At 47.0% G+C, this 18,001-nt stretch overlaps 1 protein-coding gene across 2 annotated transcripts; it reads right to left on the bottom strand.

Moving 5' to 3' along the window:
- Positions 1-1,156: 1,156 nt before the first annotated feature.
- Positions 1,157-17,969, bottom strand: galnt7 (UDP-N-acetyl-alpha-D-galactosamine: polypeptide N-acetylgalactosaminyltransferase 7). 2 transcript variants are annotated; one of them, XM_085275750.1, is made up of 15 exons: positions 17,470-17,969; positions 13,358-13,469; positions 12,567-12,885; positions 11,322-11,488; positions 9,927-10,057; positions 8,763-8,842; positions 7,187-7,369; positions 6,452-6,569; positions 6,245-6,367; positions 5,860-5,975; positions 5,320-5,422; positions 4,713-4,811; positions 4,343-4,471; positions 4,139-4,169; positions 1,157-2,381 (listed from the first exon to the last, which is right to left on the bottom strand). In XM_085275750.1, the coding sequence occupies exons 1-15, from the start codon at positions 17,590-17,592 to the stop codon at positions 2,275-2,277; spliced, it is 1,941 nt and encodes a 646-aa protein (XP_085131876.1). In that variant the 5' UTR covers positions 17,593-17,969; the 3' UTR covers positions 1,157-2,274. The 2 variants fall into 2 exon arrangements, with proteins under 2 accessions (XP_085131876.1, XP_085131875.1); XM_085275749.1 differs by lacking the exon at positions 7,187-7,369 and adding an exon at positions 7,546-7,728 and having other exon boundaries at positions 17,470-17,968.
- Positions 17,970-18,001: the final 32 nt, after the last annotated feature.

The raw sequence follows: 18,001 nt of genomic DNA on the forward strand, positions 1-18,001 counted from the left end.
TTCTTGTTAGTAACGGAAACGGCGTTGTAACGATAGGAATAGTAATTAGATTACTCGTTACTAGACTTGTAGTCAAGACCGCCTAAACCGAGACCAAGACAAAAAAGTCTTTAAACTGCAGCCAGATGCTGCTTTGTTTACGGGTGTCAGGCATATTTGTGTTTTTGCTTTCGCACAGCTGTCTACTGTCTCTCACTGAGAGGACAGACACACGCTCCACTTGACTGTCGCGTCTCTCACTCTGTTTTTCACATAATGATATTATCCTATATCCTCGCATGTGATTGGCCAAAATATGGAGGGACTCGTTACTGAAAAAAGTAACACCGTTACTTGTAACGCTGTTATTGCCATCACTGATATTGCCTACCACGAATTTACATTACACTGAAAAAATAATTGATTTCCTTTTTATGATTTTGATGATTATTTGTAAATTATGTGAAAATGTAAATACGTGTCAAACTGTAAGAAATTCTTGTGGGTAAATGTATATGAATGTTATCAGCACGATGTTCATGGAGGGGTACTGCAGAACACACCGTGACTGACTCACAATACAGCGCTGTGTGTGCGACTCAAGGTTTTAAATACTTCATATAAAGATCGTTTCTCTCAGTGGTGTCACCAGACAAATCTGGCAAAATGGAGAAAACCCCAGCAGCCAACAATGGGAAGGACAAACTCCCTTTTATCAGGAAGAAACTGTGCAGCTAACTCAGCCAACTTAATATTGTTCAAAGTTTATCATCACGGTTTAATCTTAATGACCTTACACAGGAGCATCTACAATTGTCTGTTAGTGTATTTTGTTTGGAATTTTAGGTTTCTTTCTCTCAATCCTTTTTCTGTTTATAACTTTTTCACAAAAAGAAACGATTCTCATTCTTTAAACAGAAAGAAGAGCACAGAACAAAGTGAAGCCCACTGTGCAGCCTGTAACACCGGACACATCCACCTGCAGCTCCACCCCTCCGTCCTGACACCTCTCGCCTTTTCTGCTCGACCTGCTTTAGACTGCAGGCTGTCTCGCCGCTCGCGTCCATAACTCTGCACATCTTCGGCCTGTGGGAGGGGTCGTATCCATAGCAACTTTGTTGCTGTGAGGCGAGATTCTCGCACAGGCTGATGAAGTAGTTCCACTTCAGTCACACAGTTATAGTTGTAAAAATCAGGTCATTTATTTCCTCAGCCCACATTATGAAATCTCTGCTATAAGTTAGCTATTTACAAGATCATTCAAGCCCTCCACAAAATCCATCACGATCATCTTTAGAAATGATTATTTACACAGTACAAAACATCCAAACACCAAAGCCCCTCCCTGCTGCACACAAAACAAAAACATCTTCTTTTTTTAACCACAATAATTGTGCATTTTTTACATGTTAATAATCCTGCCTCCAACCCCACCCCGATTACTAATGAGTCACAGTACTGGTCAGCTACTAAACTCTATATTTCTCATCCAGACTGTCGGTAAGACGGCGACCCACACATCCTTTGGAGTATCCCAGTGTATGTCAGAGAGTAAATGAAGCCTGTGAGGAGCAAAGCGCTAAAGTTCAGGAGTTCATGCTGGTTTGAAAGCTCAGCACAGAGGAAGGAAACGCCGCCACAGCTTAGGGACGCGAATGGGAGGAAATCCTTTTTTTTTTTTGCCTTTTCAACATTTCGGTAAATGAAAATAAAATCACCAATGAGCCAAACTGAGCCTGTGCAATCAAAATCACACTTAGGCCAGACGAGGGGTTTGTTTGTGAAGATCCAATAAAACCAAATCAAAGCAAACAGCAGCAGCGAGTCACCACGTCCAAATATTCTTCAAAATGTGCTGCTTGTCGCTCTTTTCCTCCGTTAAACTGAGGACCTTCTTCATCCTGGTCTTTTTCCAGCGGCAGACTAAAAACCACACCCATGATGATGATGATGATGTGACTGAAGTCTAAACTCTTTGGTAAGTCAGCTCATCAGTTTGGCCGAGGACTAAACAGACCTAATAATCTTAAGACTTGATGGGATTCATTTCACAAATGCAATGAGAAAATTAGAAAAGACCTGAGAGCCTGAAAGGACAGAGACAGTGTAAACAACCACCAGGGACAGTTCGTGTTCATCCAGCAGCTCTGGATCAAACTCTTCTGGAGTGTCAGAGCAACCTTCACATTTGGGCCGATGTCAACAGTTAAACCATTTGGGCTTCATTTTGTTGGAGGTACACCAACACCTAGGTGTCAGGTATTCTTCCTCTAAACAGATCTCTCCCAGATGTCTTCACACAGCCACGATGTTATTCATCTCCCATTTCTGAGTGGTTTTACTGGTGTCACAGTCTGATACGAACACTTTGTGAAGCAGATCGGAGCGGTCCAGACATTTTCCTATAAGGAGAATACAGCAGCGGGATTACTGACGGACGCTCACAGGCCACCTACAAAACACACACCAGGGTGGGGACCTCCAGGCCTCAAGGTCCTGCAGGTTTTAGACATGTCTTGAAGTTCTCCAGAGGTCTAGTAATGAACTAATCATGTGATTCATGGTGAGATCTGACACACACAGGCCCTCAAGGCCTGGAGGTCCCCACCCCTGGTCTACACACTAGTGCTGTCCACATGCACTGAGGGACAACTGTGGGAAGGCTGCCCTTTAACAATGATTGGTGTGGACACGATTATTACTGCTGTGAGCGTGCACGGTGTCACACTGCAGGGTAATGAAAAACAAACCAGAACCTTCTGTGCTGGTCTGGTCTACATTCTGCCCAACACTCACTGCAGGATGTAGACCAGACCAGAGCACGGGCAAACCATGAATGGTGTGTGTGTTCCTGTCTAGCTATCTTTGTGAGGACCCAAAGCTGCATTCACTATACTTGTGAGAACCAACAGTCACTTGTGAGGACACACTCACCGGTCCTCACAAGTTTGAAGGCCTTTTTGAGGCTGTGGTTTTAGTGTCAGGGTTACAATTAGGTTATGGTCAGGTTTAGGATGAGCGTTTGGGCCCCTCCTCCAATTGGAGGCGGGCGGTGCACGGGCCATCCCTCGGTAGGGTGTCTGGGTCCTGGATTGTCCACGGCGTCTGCCATGGTGCACCAGGGTCCAGTCAGAAGTCCATCCAACCATGATGAGTTTTTTAATTGTTGTTTTTGTTTCACCAAATGAAAAGAAATTTTTAACTTTTTAAAAAGTTTTTAAAGAAAGAAAATGAATTGGTTTTGAAAAGAACCTTTTAGTATTTTACAGAAAAAAGAAATCAAATTATAACAAATGAATGTGTGTGCCTATGTGGCGGCGATTCCACCCGTGAAGGTCTTCAGGTCTAGTTACGCACAGTGGAAAGAGGAAACCAGGCTTGCTCTCAGCGACCTGCTCTGTCCGATGGAGAGGAGTGAGCAGAGAGTGCTTCTATTTACACCCTCCCACTTGTACACTTGTACACGTCTGTTTTTCAGTTCGAATTTCGTTTTAGAAAGTTCTTAGTTTTTTGGGTAGAATTTCTCCAAATGTATTTTTTGATCACTCCTCACTATCAACAACATGTTTTTAGAAAGATTGTCATTTTTTAACCATGTAAATCATTTTTAATCATGTCTACACTATTTTTTTAACCGTGTACTTAGTATGTTTAACCACAACTGTATATTTAATTTATGTTTTATTATTCTTAAATGTAATTAATCAATTGAGTTTGTAACTGTAATACTGTACCAATTAGGATTAAAGCCAAATGGAAATTGTAATTAATTGTTATGCAATGATTGGGTTTAGGGCCAAATTATTGGTCCAATTAATTAGGTTTAAGACCAGAATGGTTATGGTTTATCATGTGGGTTGGGGCTTAGTTAAAGAATAGTGTTAGGGCCAGATTAGGGTTAGGGTAAGGGGCTAGGGAAACCATTATGTCAATGACGGTCCTCACTAAGATAGCTGAACGGGCTTTTGTGTGTGTGTGTGTGTGTGTGTGTGTGTGTGTGTGTGTGTGTGTGTGTGTGTGTCTGTCTCTGTCTGGCACCAAAAGCACTTCTGAGGCTGAAGTAAATGATGCGAACAGCAGCTGACTCCATGTGTGATAAAGCCAAAAGTGCCTTTGATGATGAGAAAAGATGAGTTAAAATGCCAGTGCAGTCCTTTACCTGTTGGCACATGAGTGAATCGATGCAGATCCTGCAGACACAGACGGGAAAGGAGAGAAAAAAAGGCAGTAAATTCAGCTTGTGTCAGAGATTTTCTGCCTCCTACATGTTGGTGTGATCTCAGTGCTTCCAGCCTCCACACGCTGCTGAGCAAACATCTAAAGACCAACACTACATCCATCTTATGATCTGTGTGTGTCTCACCTTGAAGTACTTCCACTCCATGTGCTGGTTGGTTTCACAGTGTGTGATGATGATAGCAGACTTGTCGCCTCCTATGGTCAGGCACTGATCATACTGCATCAGCTGGTTGGCTTCATTGATGCGGAACAGCTACACAGAGTTCAGGGTGAAAAACCAGAGTCAGGATCTGGACACCTAACGTAAAGCCTGCCTCCATCCTTTCTGTGACACGAGGCAGGAGAGCACACTCATGGAGCGATAAGGAGCCCAAGCTTTCATCTACAGAAGCAGCCAGCTGTCCCTTTAACCCACTGATCACAGTAACACTGGCTCATGTCGTCACACCAGAGGAAAACAAAGAGCCACGTCACGTGTGACAGTGTTTAATTACCTGGTTTCCACCCATCCTGTGGCACGGGCCCAGCTCTACATTCCCTCCGTTAGTGTGTCCCATGCTGTCGATGCAGTAACTGGTGTCGAAGCCCCGGATCTGCAATCACAGGGACAGTGAAGCATGCTGTGTGTGAAACATGTTTATGCATCTTTGTGAGGACCAAATACTGGCAGGCTTGTGGGGACCAACAGCCCTTATGGCAGTGGTGTCCAAACTCCAGGCCTCAGGCCGGTGTCCTGCAGGTTTTAGATGTGTCCTTAATCCAACACAGCTGATTTAAAGGCTAAATGACGTCCTCAACGTGTCCTGAAGTTCTCCAGAGGCTGGTAATGGACTAATCCTGTGATTCAGGCATGTTGACTGAGGGTGAGATCTAAAACCAGCAGGACACCGGCCCCCTCGGCCTGGAGTTGGCCAAGCCTGCCTTATGGGGACTAAACGCCCGTCCACACGAGTGGGAAGACAGTTTTGAAACTCAAAATGTGGTTTTAGGGCCACAGACAGGGTTATGCATTCATCTTTAATGGTTAGGGTGTGCGGCTAGGGAAAGCATTATGTCCTCACTATGATATCAAAACGAGAGTGTGTGTGTGAGCACGCCTACCTCCCCCCACTCTACATTTTTAGGAGGAAGTGGGTAGTGCTGTGGAATGTCGTATGCTATTTCCTCCATGAACCACTTGAAACTTTTGCATCGATGCTCCTCCCTGCAACAAGCAAACATGAGATCAGCTGTGTGCTTAGCAGCTAAAGATGAATTCAGACAGAAAAACGCTTCATCCTCAGGTCACATAGTCCTGCATGTTATTTACTGCACACCTGTAACACACCACTTTAAAACATTTACGCTACAGCATGATAGAGGGTGCATGCGTAGCCACATCTTTCTGAGCACAGTTGGAGGTCAGTGTTTAACGTTTCCACAGCGATGGAGTGAATTTGTGTCAAAAGCACAACAAACCTTTATATGATCGTACCCACATTAAACAGTTTTCCCTAAATGAAGACCAACTCGTCGACTGCAAATCATACAATCACACTGCACAGCTGAAGGAATACATCCTGGGGAAAGTCAGTCAGTGCTACACTATGTTCTGAGTGGGCGTTCACTCAGTAAAAAGGTAGAAGAGTGGTTTTTGTGCACCTGAATCGTTTAAGGTCACTGATGTCTCCGTAGGCCAGAGTCAGAGTTTCAGGGCGGCTGGCGTAGAAGTAGTCCTTATAGTCGTCCCACCAAACCTCCACCACACGAACATAGTTCTGCAAACACAAATACAACACATGTAGATGAAGTACCATCCCTTTCATGACAGAGTGATTGCATAGGTGTAGCGGTGACTGTGGGCAGAAGGGCAAAAGCATGCATCTGCTATTGGACCTGGCTCCATGCATGCAGGTGGAGGGCCAGATGGCAGCAACACCTCCTTTGTGTAGACAGAAACTTGGAAATGCAGGACTCTGTGGAAACTTGAAACAGAAGATGTGCACTATACAAGTTTCCATCCATTCACACGTTTGTCTGCTTTCACCTTGAGAGTAGGCGAGGATCCAACATGTGCTGGCGGAGGGTTGCCTTGCCATCCCTGAAGTCTGTAGATGTGGCCGACGCGAGAACAGGGCACAAAGAGCAGCTGGCCACCACACTGCCAGATCTGGACCAGCATACAGAGTCACAGTAACCATGATGTCTTTACAATGTGCAGGGATGAACATAAACTGGACAATTCAAAGTCTACCTTGTAAGATATTTCAAAATTCTCCCCTCCCCATATCTGCAGTCCAGGGTCGTACAGTCCCAGCTCAAAGAAAAAGTCTCTTTCTATAGCAAAGAGACCTCCTGCCATGGCTGGAGACCTGCAGGTATAAAGAAACAGTCCTCAGCCCGAAACAAGCTTCCATCTCTTTGTAATCATGTGACTCTACGCGGTCAGTCCCTCTGCTGACGTGATAATGAACAAGTGACACTGACAGAGACATGAGTGAAAGACAGCAGGAGGACGAATGAAAATGTGAAGACAGAAAGGAGTGATGGTGCCCCAGTCCGAGCCCAGTTCACACCAGAAGCTCACCCACAGACCCCACAAATATCCCAAAGTCCCACGGCCTTCAGCTCGGGACTCAACCCACCTTAGGCAACGCAGCCGCCAAGACCACTTAAAGGAAAGAAGGAGGCCTTTCAGACAGACTCAGGGTAAGAGACACCTGAGAGGAAGCTGTGCTACACTGAACAAAGAAGAGTCAACAACAAGCTCCTCCCCTCCAGTGGGTGGAAGATAGATGTGTGCAGCGATTCCCCAAAAGCAGACACCTAAACAATGACTCACACTCATGACGTTACCTCTACACAGGCACGGCTGACATGACCTTAAGATTAGCATTTTCTGTTAAGGTGAGGCTGCTCTACTCCTACTGTGAGCCCTGTGAGAAATGACCGGGACACGTCCACACGAGTTAGGAATGACTGTGTGTACCTATAAGGCTCAGTCTGAGTTTTTCTCAGCTTATGCTCCCTGGCTCCCAGAGGGATTCTCTTCCACAGCATGCTCCAATCCCAGGCGCCTCTAGCAAAACCGTTGCTGTCTCCTCCACCCTGGGGCTCAAAGGTGAACGTCTCGCCGTGGACGGAGTCGACCAGAGGCACCGTACACACCGTTCTGACACAGAGGGCCACGCATGCAGCATACGTGGAGAGGAGGGGTGTACATGAAGGGGATGACAGCAGTGCCAGGAAAAACACACAGACAGACACAGGGAAAGGTGCCACGCGGGGTGGGGGTGGAGACACAAACAGAACAGAGGTCAGTTTAACAAGCTGGTGTGTTGTGTGTACCGGTAAGGCTGGGTGGTGTGCGCTCTCTTGGCCTTCTCTCTCTGGCTAAGCGGCACTCTCTTCCAGAGCAGGCTCCAGTCCCACGCTCCTCTAGCCAGGCCGTCCTCGTCTCCGCCTTGCTGGGGCTCCATACTGTACTCATTCCCATCTATATAGTCTATCAGCGGCACTGTGCATACTGTCCTACATACACATAAACACACACAAGCCTTTGGATGTGCCGCTTTTCAACAACAGCGCTGTAAAACCAGAGTAAAGGAGTGTGTGGCTCAGAGCGTAGAAGTGATGCAGCACAGCAGACGATCTAGAGGCGCGCAGACTGAGCAGCCACGGTGGGACGACGACGCGTCCTCGGAGCGCCGTCAGACCTTTCTGATACAGAAAACTGATTAAAAAGCATAAAATGTCAAAGGACTGGTGGAGGGGAGGCCCTAACTCACCGAGGCTCCATCCATCAATACAGCTCCAGGCACTCAGCCACTGATCAGCCATAAGATTAAAACCATCTGTGCCACATTGTTGAGCCATTTTTAACATTCAACAGTTGGATCCATATTATTCTGGTGATGTGTTGGTTTTCAATCAGAGCCATCTCATATCCAGATTATATTATGTGTAGATGATATCGCAGAACTGAAAAAGCAACAGGACACCGACTCAGACGGCTTCGCGGTTAGCGAGGCCGGTTCGCTCATCTGTCCAAGACACACTACAGAGCTGCAGGTCATCACATTTCATATCTTTTTCTTAATTTAAAAATAAAATCTTAAATTTGACTTTATGATAGTTCAGTCCGTGACTTTTGAGCCTCTAAAATGCGTCTGTTTTGCGTCTTTGTGCGAATCTGCTGCTGCGATAACAAACTCACACAAACACAATTTGTGCAATTTCCCTTTGGGGGTCAATAAAGACAGCCGACTAAATTATTCAGCAGGTTGACTCAAAGCCCTCGAATTACAGCTGAAAGTCTGCACGTCGTGATTTGATTTCACATCGATCACACGGGAGCAACATTACAAATAATGTCGTAATAATAACGTCTGTATGTCTGAGTTCACGTCATTGAACAGGACGTGCAAACAGAAAAACTGAAACTGTCACAGCAGTGCTGAAAAACAACAAGCTGCAGGTTAACAGACAGCACAGCTTCACAACCACGACAGCTGTGATAACATGAGGCTACACTGTGTGTGTGTGTGTGTGTGCGCGCGCACTACCTGTCCTTTGAAATGGGAGCGATCAGTGGAGCGTACCAGTTGATCCCGACCTCACAGTGAGCATCCAGGTAGACCAGCACCTTTAAAAAGGAAACCCTTTGAAATGTGATGCTGCAAAGCTGAGCCTCTGTCTAAATGTTGCTCCACGCGTCCACTGACATCCTGAAATATGACAGCAGCTCCGACTCCTGGGTCACGAAATCTGCCGACTCGTGAGAATTCTTCCTTCTCTTGCTCAGAAACATAAGGACCAGTTCATTGTGGCTTGATGTCAGCAGCAAAAACACACAACGCCTTCAGAGCAGGTTTGCATCTGCAAATCTGGCGTCACATGACACAAACGAGGGTTTAACTGCAGGCATGTTTAAGGACAGATGAAGCGCCGTGTCTGTTGGTAAAATTGTCACAAACACGGTGTCCACTCTTGCTGGCTGTGACCTCCAGTCACACTGTGACAAACCTCAAAGTGTTTTTTCTCCAGCATGTTTAAACTTCACGTTACAAAGACGAGGCCTGCCTCCTGTTCTCTGCAGTTTGAAAATGAGAAACTAAAAGTTCTCACTCTGCTGATAGATTAGTCGTGTGTGGTTTCATCCCTGTTAGAGCCAGAACGACTGGCCCTCTGCAGCTGTTTGTGGACGCTCCTCTGCACTGTGTTCGTGTCCTCTCTACATGCTTTTCTCCCGCCTGTCAGCTGATCTCCCATCAGTTGTCTGAGTTCTTTTATTCGGCTTGTCGGACTGTCGGTGATGCAGAGGATCACTGACAGGACTGCTGGTGCCATTCGGCACTTTTACAAATCAGTTATTGACACTTATTTAAAGATGGGAGCCCAGTTTACTTTCTTACTATATGAAATTGTTTCTGCAGTAATAAAGTGTACATACAAAACAAAACAGTTACATCACATGGAACCAAAATCTCTGCGGAAAACTGCAGCAGTGCCAGAACGTAAGAACTGAGCTGGAACGGTTTCCTGTCTGCAGCGGCCGCACGTTGGGATCTCTTCAGAGGCGATGTTGTACATTTAACACAGAGTACTCTTACACACTACACACAGTACGTCACTGTGTTTATTTTAAATTCTGATCAGTTCGCTAATTAAAAGTCTAAGAGACATCGTCAGCATTAGAGAGGAAAAGCAACAGTGGCGTCACATGGTACCTGTCCTTTGGTGGCCTTCTTGGCTCCAATGCTCCTGGCCTGTATTAATCCTTCCCTCTTCTCATTCCTGAAGAGTTTGACGAGGCCGTTCCACTGCTTGATGTACTCCTCCAGGCGCTCCTTCAGATGGACTGCAAGTGCATTGGTTAGCCAGCATTAGTACACGCGTTTGGACCAATGAGCATTTGAGAAAACAGTTTTGGTTTGCTGACAGACGAATGCTGGAGTAAAGACACGAGCTGGTGATTGTTAGATTTGTATTGTTGATTGTCATTTATGCTTAGAAATATCTACTCATATATGCTTAGAGTTGTATAATCAATGTCATGTTGGTAGATTCTTAGGAGTCTGCAAAGGCATCGTGTGCACTGCAGAGTCCTCTGGCATCCACACCCTGGCAGCTGGGGAGAGGTCTACCTCGTTTTATTGTTTCATGGCAGGATAAACGTAGCTGTGTCAGTTTTAGTCTGAGTGCCTTTAGTTTAGATGGACCGCTGGACTTCCAGACCAGCAGGTTTAGGGAAGTCTTTATGGGGTCACACTCTGACCACACACACACACGCACACACACACACACACACAACTCTTTGTGTGTATGAACACGTCGTATGTTAATGAACCTATGTATATTCATGTGACCTCGATAAAAGAGCAGTGTTACGGGGGAGCGGACGAGAGCGACTGAGGTCAAGCGAAGGAACGGCGCTTGTCGTGGTTCTCTCCCTCATGCATGAGTAACACGAAGAACTTTGCCTACTTGTGTGTTGCTTTTGCTGTGTAGTTGAATTGTCTTGGACGTTCCAGCGAATGGGTTTAAGCTACACACCTATCAGTGATGTGTTCCCACATGCGTGCTGCACACAGCACCAGCTGATTGATATGTTCATGGCTGTTAGCAGCTGATCACACAGACGTTTCTATCATAGGTAGGTTTCCTTACATTCCACTAAGTTAGAGTTTAGCACTCCAGCCTAGTCAGACAGCATTAGCTAACTTAGCTAGCATGAGTCAGCTGTGCAGCTTGTCTGGTCCTCCTCTCACTTTCATGTCCCTCTCTGATGCTCCACAGCTGAGTGCAGCGTGCTGTAGCGAATACACTGACATGTGTCCGTGCTTTGTTTCTCTACAGTCAGGTTGTTAGCCTCTGTCTTCTCTGTGCTGTGTTCTGGCTCCACTGGGGGATTACAGCCGCCCACGTGGACGTCTGAGGAGCGTGCACAGACATGATGGTAACACCATGTGACACCTTGCCTCTGACCACAGACTGCAGCAGACAGCACCACGTGAACCAACAGGACGGCCTTTGCAGGTGATCATTAACAGCATGATGGAAAAAGGAGGCTGTTCACAGTGGAACCAACACGCATCTAAAATGATGTTTTTAAACAGACCCACCTTTGTTACTGAAGTCATCTATCAGGACAATCTCAGCCAGGTACCTGCGAGGAGTCCTCTTGATGACACTGTGGACAGTCCTCATCAGCGTTGACCAGCCTTCGTTATGGAAGACTATCACCACGCTGGATGTGAGCAGTCTGTCGTCGTAGTGCCAGTACTTACACCTGCACAGAGGACACGGTGTGCCATGAGAAACCTAGTTGCTGCACAGCGTAGTACAGCCTCGCTGCACCAACGCAACTCCTACACGGTAAAACTTGTTGAAACTGTGCATCGACACTGTGACACAGGCGCCGTCTAACAGTCCGACGCTTCAGCTCTGCATCCATCAGAGCGCGAGTGTGTGAGCGCCAGGTTAAAGTTCGAAGGCACAGAGAAAGCATGTGCACAATGTGTGTGAGAATGAGGCTAACGGTGCATTTCAGTCCACGGCAGCAGGACCCATAGCCTGAGTCTTGTGTTAATGTTCCTTTCACACTAGGGCTGCTCAATTAATCGAATTTTAATCTCGATTACGATCTGGGCTTTCAACGATCATTAAAAATGACCGAGCCGATTATTAGCCCCTCCCTCGTGCTTTACTCTCGCGCTGCTCCGTGTGGCAAATCGAGCGCACCTCTCTGCGTTTCGAACACGTGTCACAACAATTAAGAGCAGCGGTCTCAACACATTGTTATTGTTAAATAAATATCGTCAAATAATCGAGATCTCAATTTCAGTGAAAACAATCATGATTATCATTTTTGCCACAATCGAGCAGCCCTAGTTCACACCGACTCGTACATGCAGAAACAAACACAAGAACATCATTCACCGAATTAGTTTGCAGCCTGTACGAGGATCTGAGTGGAAGCATTTATGTTCTCACTTCAACTGAGCGATAAAGTCAGCAGCGCCAATTGAAAAGGCTGTGAGGCAGCACCTGTGTCACGCTACACTCTGCCAAAGGTGTCGTGTTAGAAATCGGCCACAGTGATTTGGTCATCACGCCCATTTCTGCACTCAGAACACAGGATACGGCGTACTTAATGATGTGTCGCTTTTCTGTTTACGAGAAACACATTGTGAACACGTGTCTGCACACGCGGCATGATTCAGTATAGGTTACAGGAGGACGATCGGTGTTAGGCTTACTGCCCGTTTCCTGTGGCTATTGAAGTTTATCTCCTGTAACATTAATCAGGTTGATGTGACTGCAGGACAAAAGATGGCAGACATGCATTCAGTGGAAGCAGTACTTACTCTTCGTGGCGTATGTCATTGATTGTTCTGTCCAGTGAAATCATGTCACTGGCAACCATGTTGAAGCCAAACTCTTTGATGGAGGCCTGAACCGAGTCTTTGTACTCTGGACCCAGGACAAACGGCTTAGCGCCCTCTCCGGGTCCACCGGGGACCCCTGGAGGTTCAGGCTCCTTAGGCTCAAAATTTCCCAGGATACCTTTCTTCAGGACGGGGCTAGTGTAGGCGTGTGTGTGAGGTCCGAATGTCACATACTGCTGTTGAATCACCTGCTTCTGGTTGGATTGCTCCTTTGAATCCTTGGGAAGGTCGGCCCCTCCTGAACACAAACCAAGAGATGACACAGGACCACAGCATACAAGTGCTAAGAAAGTTAGACTTTAAGTCTTTGGCAGGAGAAAACACCAAAACCACTGTCAGGGCTGATGTTAATTAGCAGTGATTACAGACCAACAAACAATCACTAATGAGGATCATCTTCTGTCAGCTGCTCCACAGCAGACTATCTCCCTATCCCAGCATCCCCCTGCATCTCCTCCTTCACTACATCCATGAACTTCCTCTGAGGTCTTCCTCTTGCCCTCCTGCTCCGTCTTCATCACCCTGTGTCCAGAACATCCACCCTCCCTCCTCTGCACATGTACAAATCCTCCTAGCCTCTCTGATTGACTCATGTCTAATACAGGAGGTATACACCAGTATTGGTGATTTAAATACAGTAATACCGTGGGCTGTCACTTTGATAGTCACCCGCTTTGGCCACAGTCAGGAAAAAACAAGCCAGTCCTCACCGTGTTTCAGTCTGATGGAGTCGAGGTCGACCTCCACCCCCTCCACATGAGGCCAGGGCATCACAGGCTTAAACTGCTCTGCAAGGTCACCTTTGGGCAACAAGCTGTCATCCTGCATGATGAAACACAACAGACATGGATATTAAACACGTGTGTCCTACACTGAAATACAATGCAGCTCATTTTAAACATTCACAGAGTTAATGCAGCCAAGACACAGCGAGTCTGTCTGCGCGCCACGCTGGTCACAAACACGAGCGAATCAAAACCAAACACACCACAAACAAACAAACTCGAAAGCTTCTGCAGAGAAAAGCACATCAATATCATTACTGTCCTGTTCTAGATGTTAAATTCTGATAATCAAACGTGATTCAAACATATGGTTAGTGCACAAGATCCTAAATAAAGTTGCTCCACTGCAGTTACCAGGTCCACCACAAGGGGGGGCTGTGCTTCCAAGTGTGCGGAGACTTCAGCTCTTCTGTCATGATGTGAACTAATGGATTGTCGGCATTAATCATTAATCATTTTGTTTTGTGCTTTATGGGATTGTATTTATATGTTTAATATTCTGATATCTGGTAGTGTGTGTCTGTTAGTGTGTGTGTGTGTGTCTGTTAGTGTGTGTGTCTGTGTGTGTGTGTGTGTGTCTGTGTGTGTGTGTGTGTGTGTGTGTGTGTGTGTTAGTGTGTGTTAGTGTGTGTGTGTGTGTGTGTTAGTGTGTGTGTGTGTGTGTGTTAGTGTGTGTGTGTGTGTGTGTGTGTGTGTTAGTGTGTGTGTCTGTGTGTCTGTTAGTGTGTGTGTGTGTGAGTGTGTGAGTGTGAGTGTGTGTGTGTGTGTGTGTGTGTGTTAGTGTGTGTGTGTGTGTGTTAGTGTGTGTGTGTGTGTGTGTGTGTCAGTGTGTGTGTGTGTGTGTTAGTGTGTGTGTGTGTGTGTGTGTTAGTGTGTGTGTGTGTGTGTTAGTGTGTGTGTGTGTGTGTGTGTGTCAGTGTGTGTTAGTGTTTGTGTGTGTGTTAGTGTGTCTGTGTGTGTTAGTGTGTGTTAGTGTGTGTTAGTGTTTGTGTGTGTGTTAGTGTGTCTGTGTGTGTTAGTGTGTGTTAGTGTGTGTGTGTGTGTGTTAGTGTGTGTGTGTGTTAGTGTGTGTGTGTCTGTGTTAGTGTGTGTGTGTGTTAGTGTGTGTGTGTTAGTGTGTGTGTGTGTCTGTGTTAGTGTGTGTCTGTGTTAGTGTGTGTGTGTGTTAGTGTGTGTGTGTGTTAGTGTGTGTGTGTGTGTGTGTCTGTGTTAGTGTGTGTGTGTGTTAGTGTGTGTGTGTGTTAGTGTGTGTGTGTGTGTGTGTCTGTGTTAGTGTGTGTGTGTGTTAGTGTGTCTGTGTGTGTGTGTGTTAGTGTGTCTGTGTGTGTTAGTGTGTGTGTTAGTGTGTGTGTGTTAGTGTGTGTGTGTGTGTGTTAGTGTGTGTGTGTGTGTGTGTGTGTTAGTGTGTGTGTGTGTGTGTTAGTGTGTGTGTGTGTCTGTGTGTGTTAGTGTGTGTGTGTGTGATTTAAACTGTAGCTTTTCCTTTTGTGTACAGTCCCTGAAACCAAATCCAAAGAAAAGAAACACAAACACAGACATCTATACAAACAATGAGGTGTGTGCGTTGACTGTGTGACAGCAGGGTCAGGCTCCAGCATCCCCGGGCCGACCTGGGTGACTGGATTACATACAGCTGCTCGCAGGCTCGGTGACCCACCTGCTTCAGCAGGGAACAAAGCTGCTCGTGTAGCACGTTAACCTAAGATGATGAGAGCCTGTTCCTACTTCTTCATGGACTCGCTCAGCCAGATCTGCAGCTCCGCACGTGTAAAACCGACTGAGTGTGAGCAGCTCTCAAACCTCAGCACGCCAACAAAGAAATAAACAAGTTGGTCATAAATGTGTAAGAGCATGTGTTGGTCAGCTTGCTTCAGTCTTCCCTCATTCACAGAAGTCAGCGATGGATTTTTGCAGCGTCTGTCTAAATTGACAACGCAGAATAAACCCCGCCTCCCCCTTGTTTGATGATCTGGTCTGGTCCAGGTTCAGCCCTTCCGAGCTGATGTTAAACAGCCAAGCAGACGGCGAGGTGTGTTTCAGAAGAAGACACACCGGTGGAAACTAAACTCCTAGTGAAGGAAGCTGCTGGACTTCCTCAGCGTTAGCCAGTTTACCTTATTTCTATTAGAAAAATAATGTTTTTGTGTTTAGCCAACACTTAGTGGGTGCAGGCACACTCTTTGTGCATGTGTGTACTAAATCATGTATCTGCCTCACTGCTGCCAGGACACACAAATCAAACCTCAGACTGTCCCACACTCACTCCCGACACTGAAGGAGCCCCACTGATATCTGAAGGAGCACAGGAGCTCATTGTTCGTCTATGCACTGTTTATTTAGTAATAATAAGACCTTATGGTTATAGCCCACATAAACAGTTTTGCACGCTGCCTGTGACTGCTGCCTTCAGCAAGCTAAATCAGATGAAACCCTGCTAGAGTTGGCCATGAAGGTGAACCGCTCTGAGGGGTCACGGTTCATGGAGACAGAGGTTCTCTCACCCTCAGTACAAACCACCAGGTGGCGCATTACCCAGTGTTGAAGGTTGGTGGCAGGCCCAGACGGAGACGACACACCACAGCAGGTACATGACTACAGGTGGGTTTCATAAGCAGCCCGTGTTAAAAATTAAATATCACCAGTAGCTGCAAACAGCTGTGATCGCTCCGTTGATCCTTCACTAGCAAACTGTGACACAAGCTGGCAGAGAGGCAGCAGTCCTGCCTGAAGCTCACAGCACAGCCTCAGCGCAGCATACCGAAGACCATAGCAGGGAGTCTGTGATGGGTGCTGCCCGTTAGCTGTCTAACATCACACTGTTCAAGAGACTCGGTGTGATGTTGACACCAACAAGAAATGAGCAGAGTTGAATCCATGCTCAGAGAGAGGCACAGCACCCACACAGCCTCTCTGCACCAGGCTGGTGTCGGTCAGCCGTGGCAGGATTCATTTACTGCCCTAAAATTGCTAATACACTAATACTCCACTAGGCCAGCATTCAACAACACCCTACAGTAACTGTAAGTATGGATGAATTATCAGCAAAGTATCAAAAATAACTCCTTTTTAGTACTTTGAGCATTTGTGGGGAAAATTCCTGGAAATGGTCCAACCCCCCATCCATCCACCACCACAGCAACTGTCATCATGTGTATCAATATACACTCATGTGGCAAAAACAACTGGGATACGTCTTTTGTCCATATAGCCCAGCCCTGTAGAGGTGACACCATTTCTGTGGCAGCCGCCTTACACCAGATCCAATAACAGTGTGAAACCCTGCACCAGTCCCCTCTACCTACACCTGCCTCCAGCCAAAGAGGCAGACAATGTCCTGAAGACATGACAACAGATGGTGCAGCCTGTCTGTCTCCTGTGTTTGACAGCGCTGTAAGACTGGTCAGGGCTTCAGGACACCTGTTCTGGCACAAATAAAGAGGACGTACTGGACACTTGTCCTCTGACAACACCAGCGTGACTGTGCAGAGCCTACACCATTAAACAGCTGCAGACACGGGACACGACACGTAAAGGTGTCCCACTGTGGGCTGCGGCGTGCACACAGATCTGCCTCTGAGGTGTGACTGAGGCACCGGGAGCTGCTGAAGCCTCCATCAAAGCGCCAGAACACGTCCCCGGGACCGGGTCCACGCAATCTCCACACGGGTGCCCTTTCTTACATAACCCAAAAAGGATCTGCGTTTCCGGCTGGAATTGAACCAACAACCTCCCGCCGGCCATGACCGTGTGGCTCAGTGGCACACTGGTCTTATGTCTACATGCAATCATTTGAATACCTTGCAGAAAAACCGCAATACCGGAACAACTTTTACAACCCACTTCCGCCTTTGACTCCAACATGGTGACATATGCGGATATGAATGCTGGGAGCCACGGTGCTGTCAGCAGCAGCGACTGTACAGCTAGAGTCCAGACCACAGCGTCCGCTGACTGCCCAACACACACACAGTGCAACAGCGTGTCATAACTGCTCACACGCTAACACTGATGTGGCTCAGAGCCTGTTGTGTACTCACCCTTTTCTCAAACGGGCTGTCTCTGTTGGCTTTGGGGGTCAGGGTGGACCAGAGCACCAACAGGCCCAGAAACGTGCCGATGACCAGCAGGCTCCGCAGAATGAATCCCACTTTGAGCCTCATGTTAGCAGCAGCCGCTACGCTGCGTTAGCTTCAAGTTAGCACGGGAGCTAAGCAGCTAACAGGTCGCTAGCTTGTGCTGAATGTTGAACAGGCTCCTGCTGACGCAGCGACCTCCGCCTCCACTACACCGACACGCCGTGCCTCTCCATGCTAGGAACAGTTTCTTCTTCTTCGGTTGTTTCTCGGTCGTGTCCGGCTCTCTGAGGCGCCGTGTAGATGTAGACGCAGTACCACCACCTGTGGGGCTGTGCTGCTGCACGGACGACAATGCTGGTAGGCTGTGGTCTCCACTGCTGACAGGCTCACGCACGGGCTTAAAAGCAGGTATTACTGGGTGTGGAGACAAACAAGAGGTCGGTCCTGTCTGGTTTGTTCGTCATTAGGAGGGATGTGGCTCATTGTCCACGTC

Source organism: Mchenga conophoros, linkage group LG6 (assembly GCF_057382185.1).
Source record: "Mchenga conophoros isolate Kocher_MC1m ecotype Shallow Benthic linkage group LG6, M_conophoros_male_GT1.1, whole genome shotgun sequence".
Lineage (NCBI taxonomy): Eukaryota > Metazoa > Chordata > Actinopteri > Cichliformes > Cichlidae > Mchenga > Mchenga conophoros.

Excerpts from the sequence above, each read along its gene's own strand:
- galnt7 (XM_085275750.1), bottom strand. The coding sequence starts at position 17,592 with ATGAGGCTCAAAGTGGGATTCATTCTGCGGAGCCTGCTGGTCATCGGC. Across the intron at positions 11,489-12,566 it reads AATGACATACGCCACGAAGA|GTGTAAGTACTGGCACTACG; the intron begins GTAAGTACTGCT and ends TCCTCTGTGCAG. Across the intron at positions 6,368-6,451 it reads ATTTTGAAATATCTTACAAG|ATCTGGCAGTGTGGTGGCCA; the intron begins GTAGACTTTGAA and ends ATGCTGGTCCAG.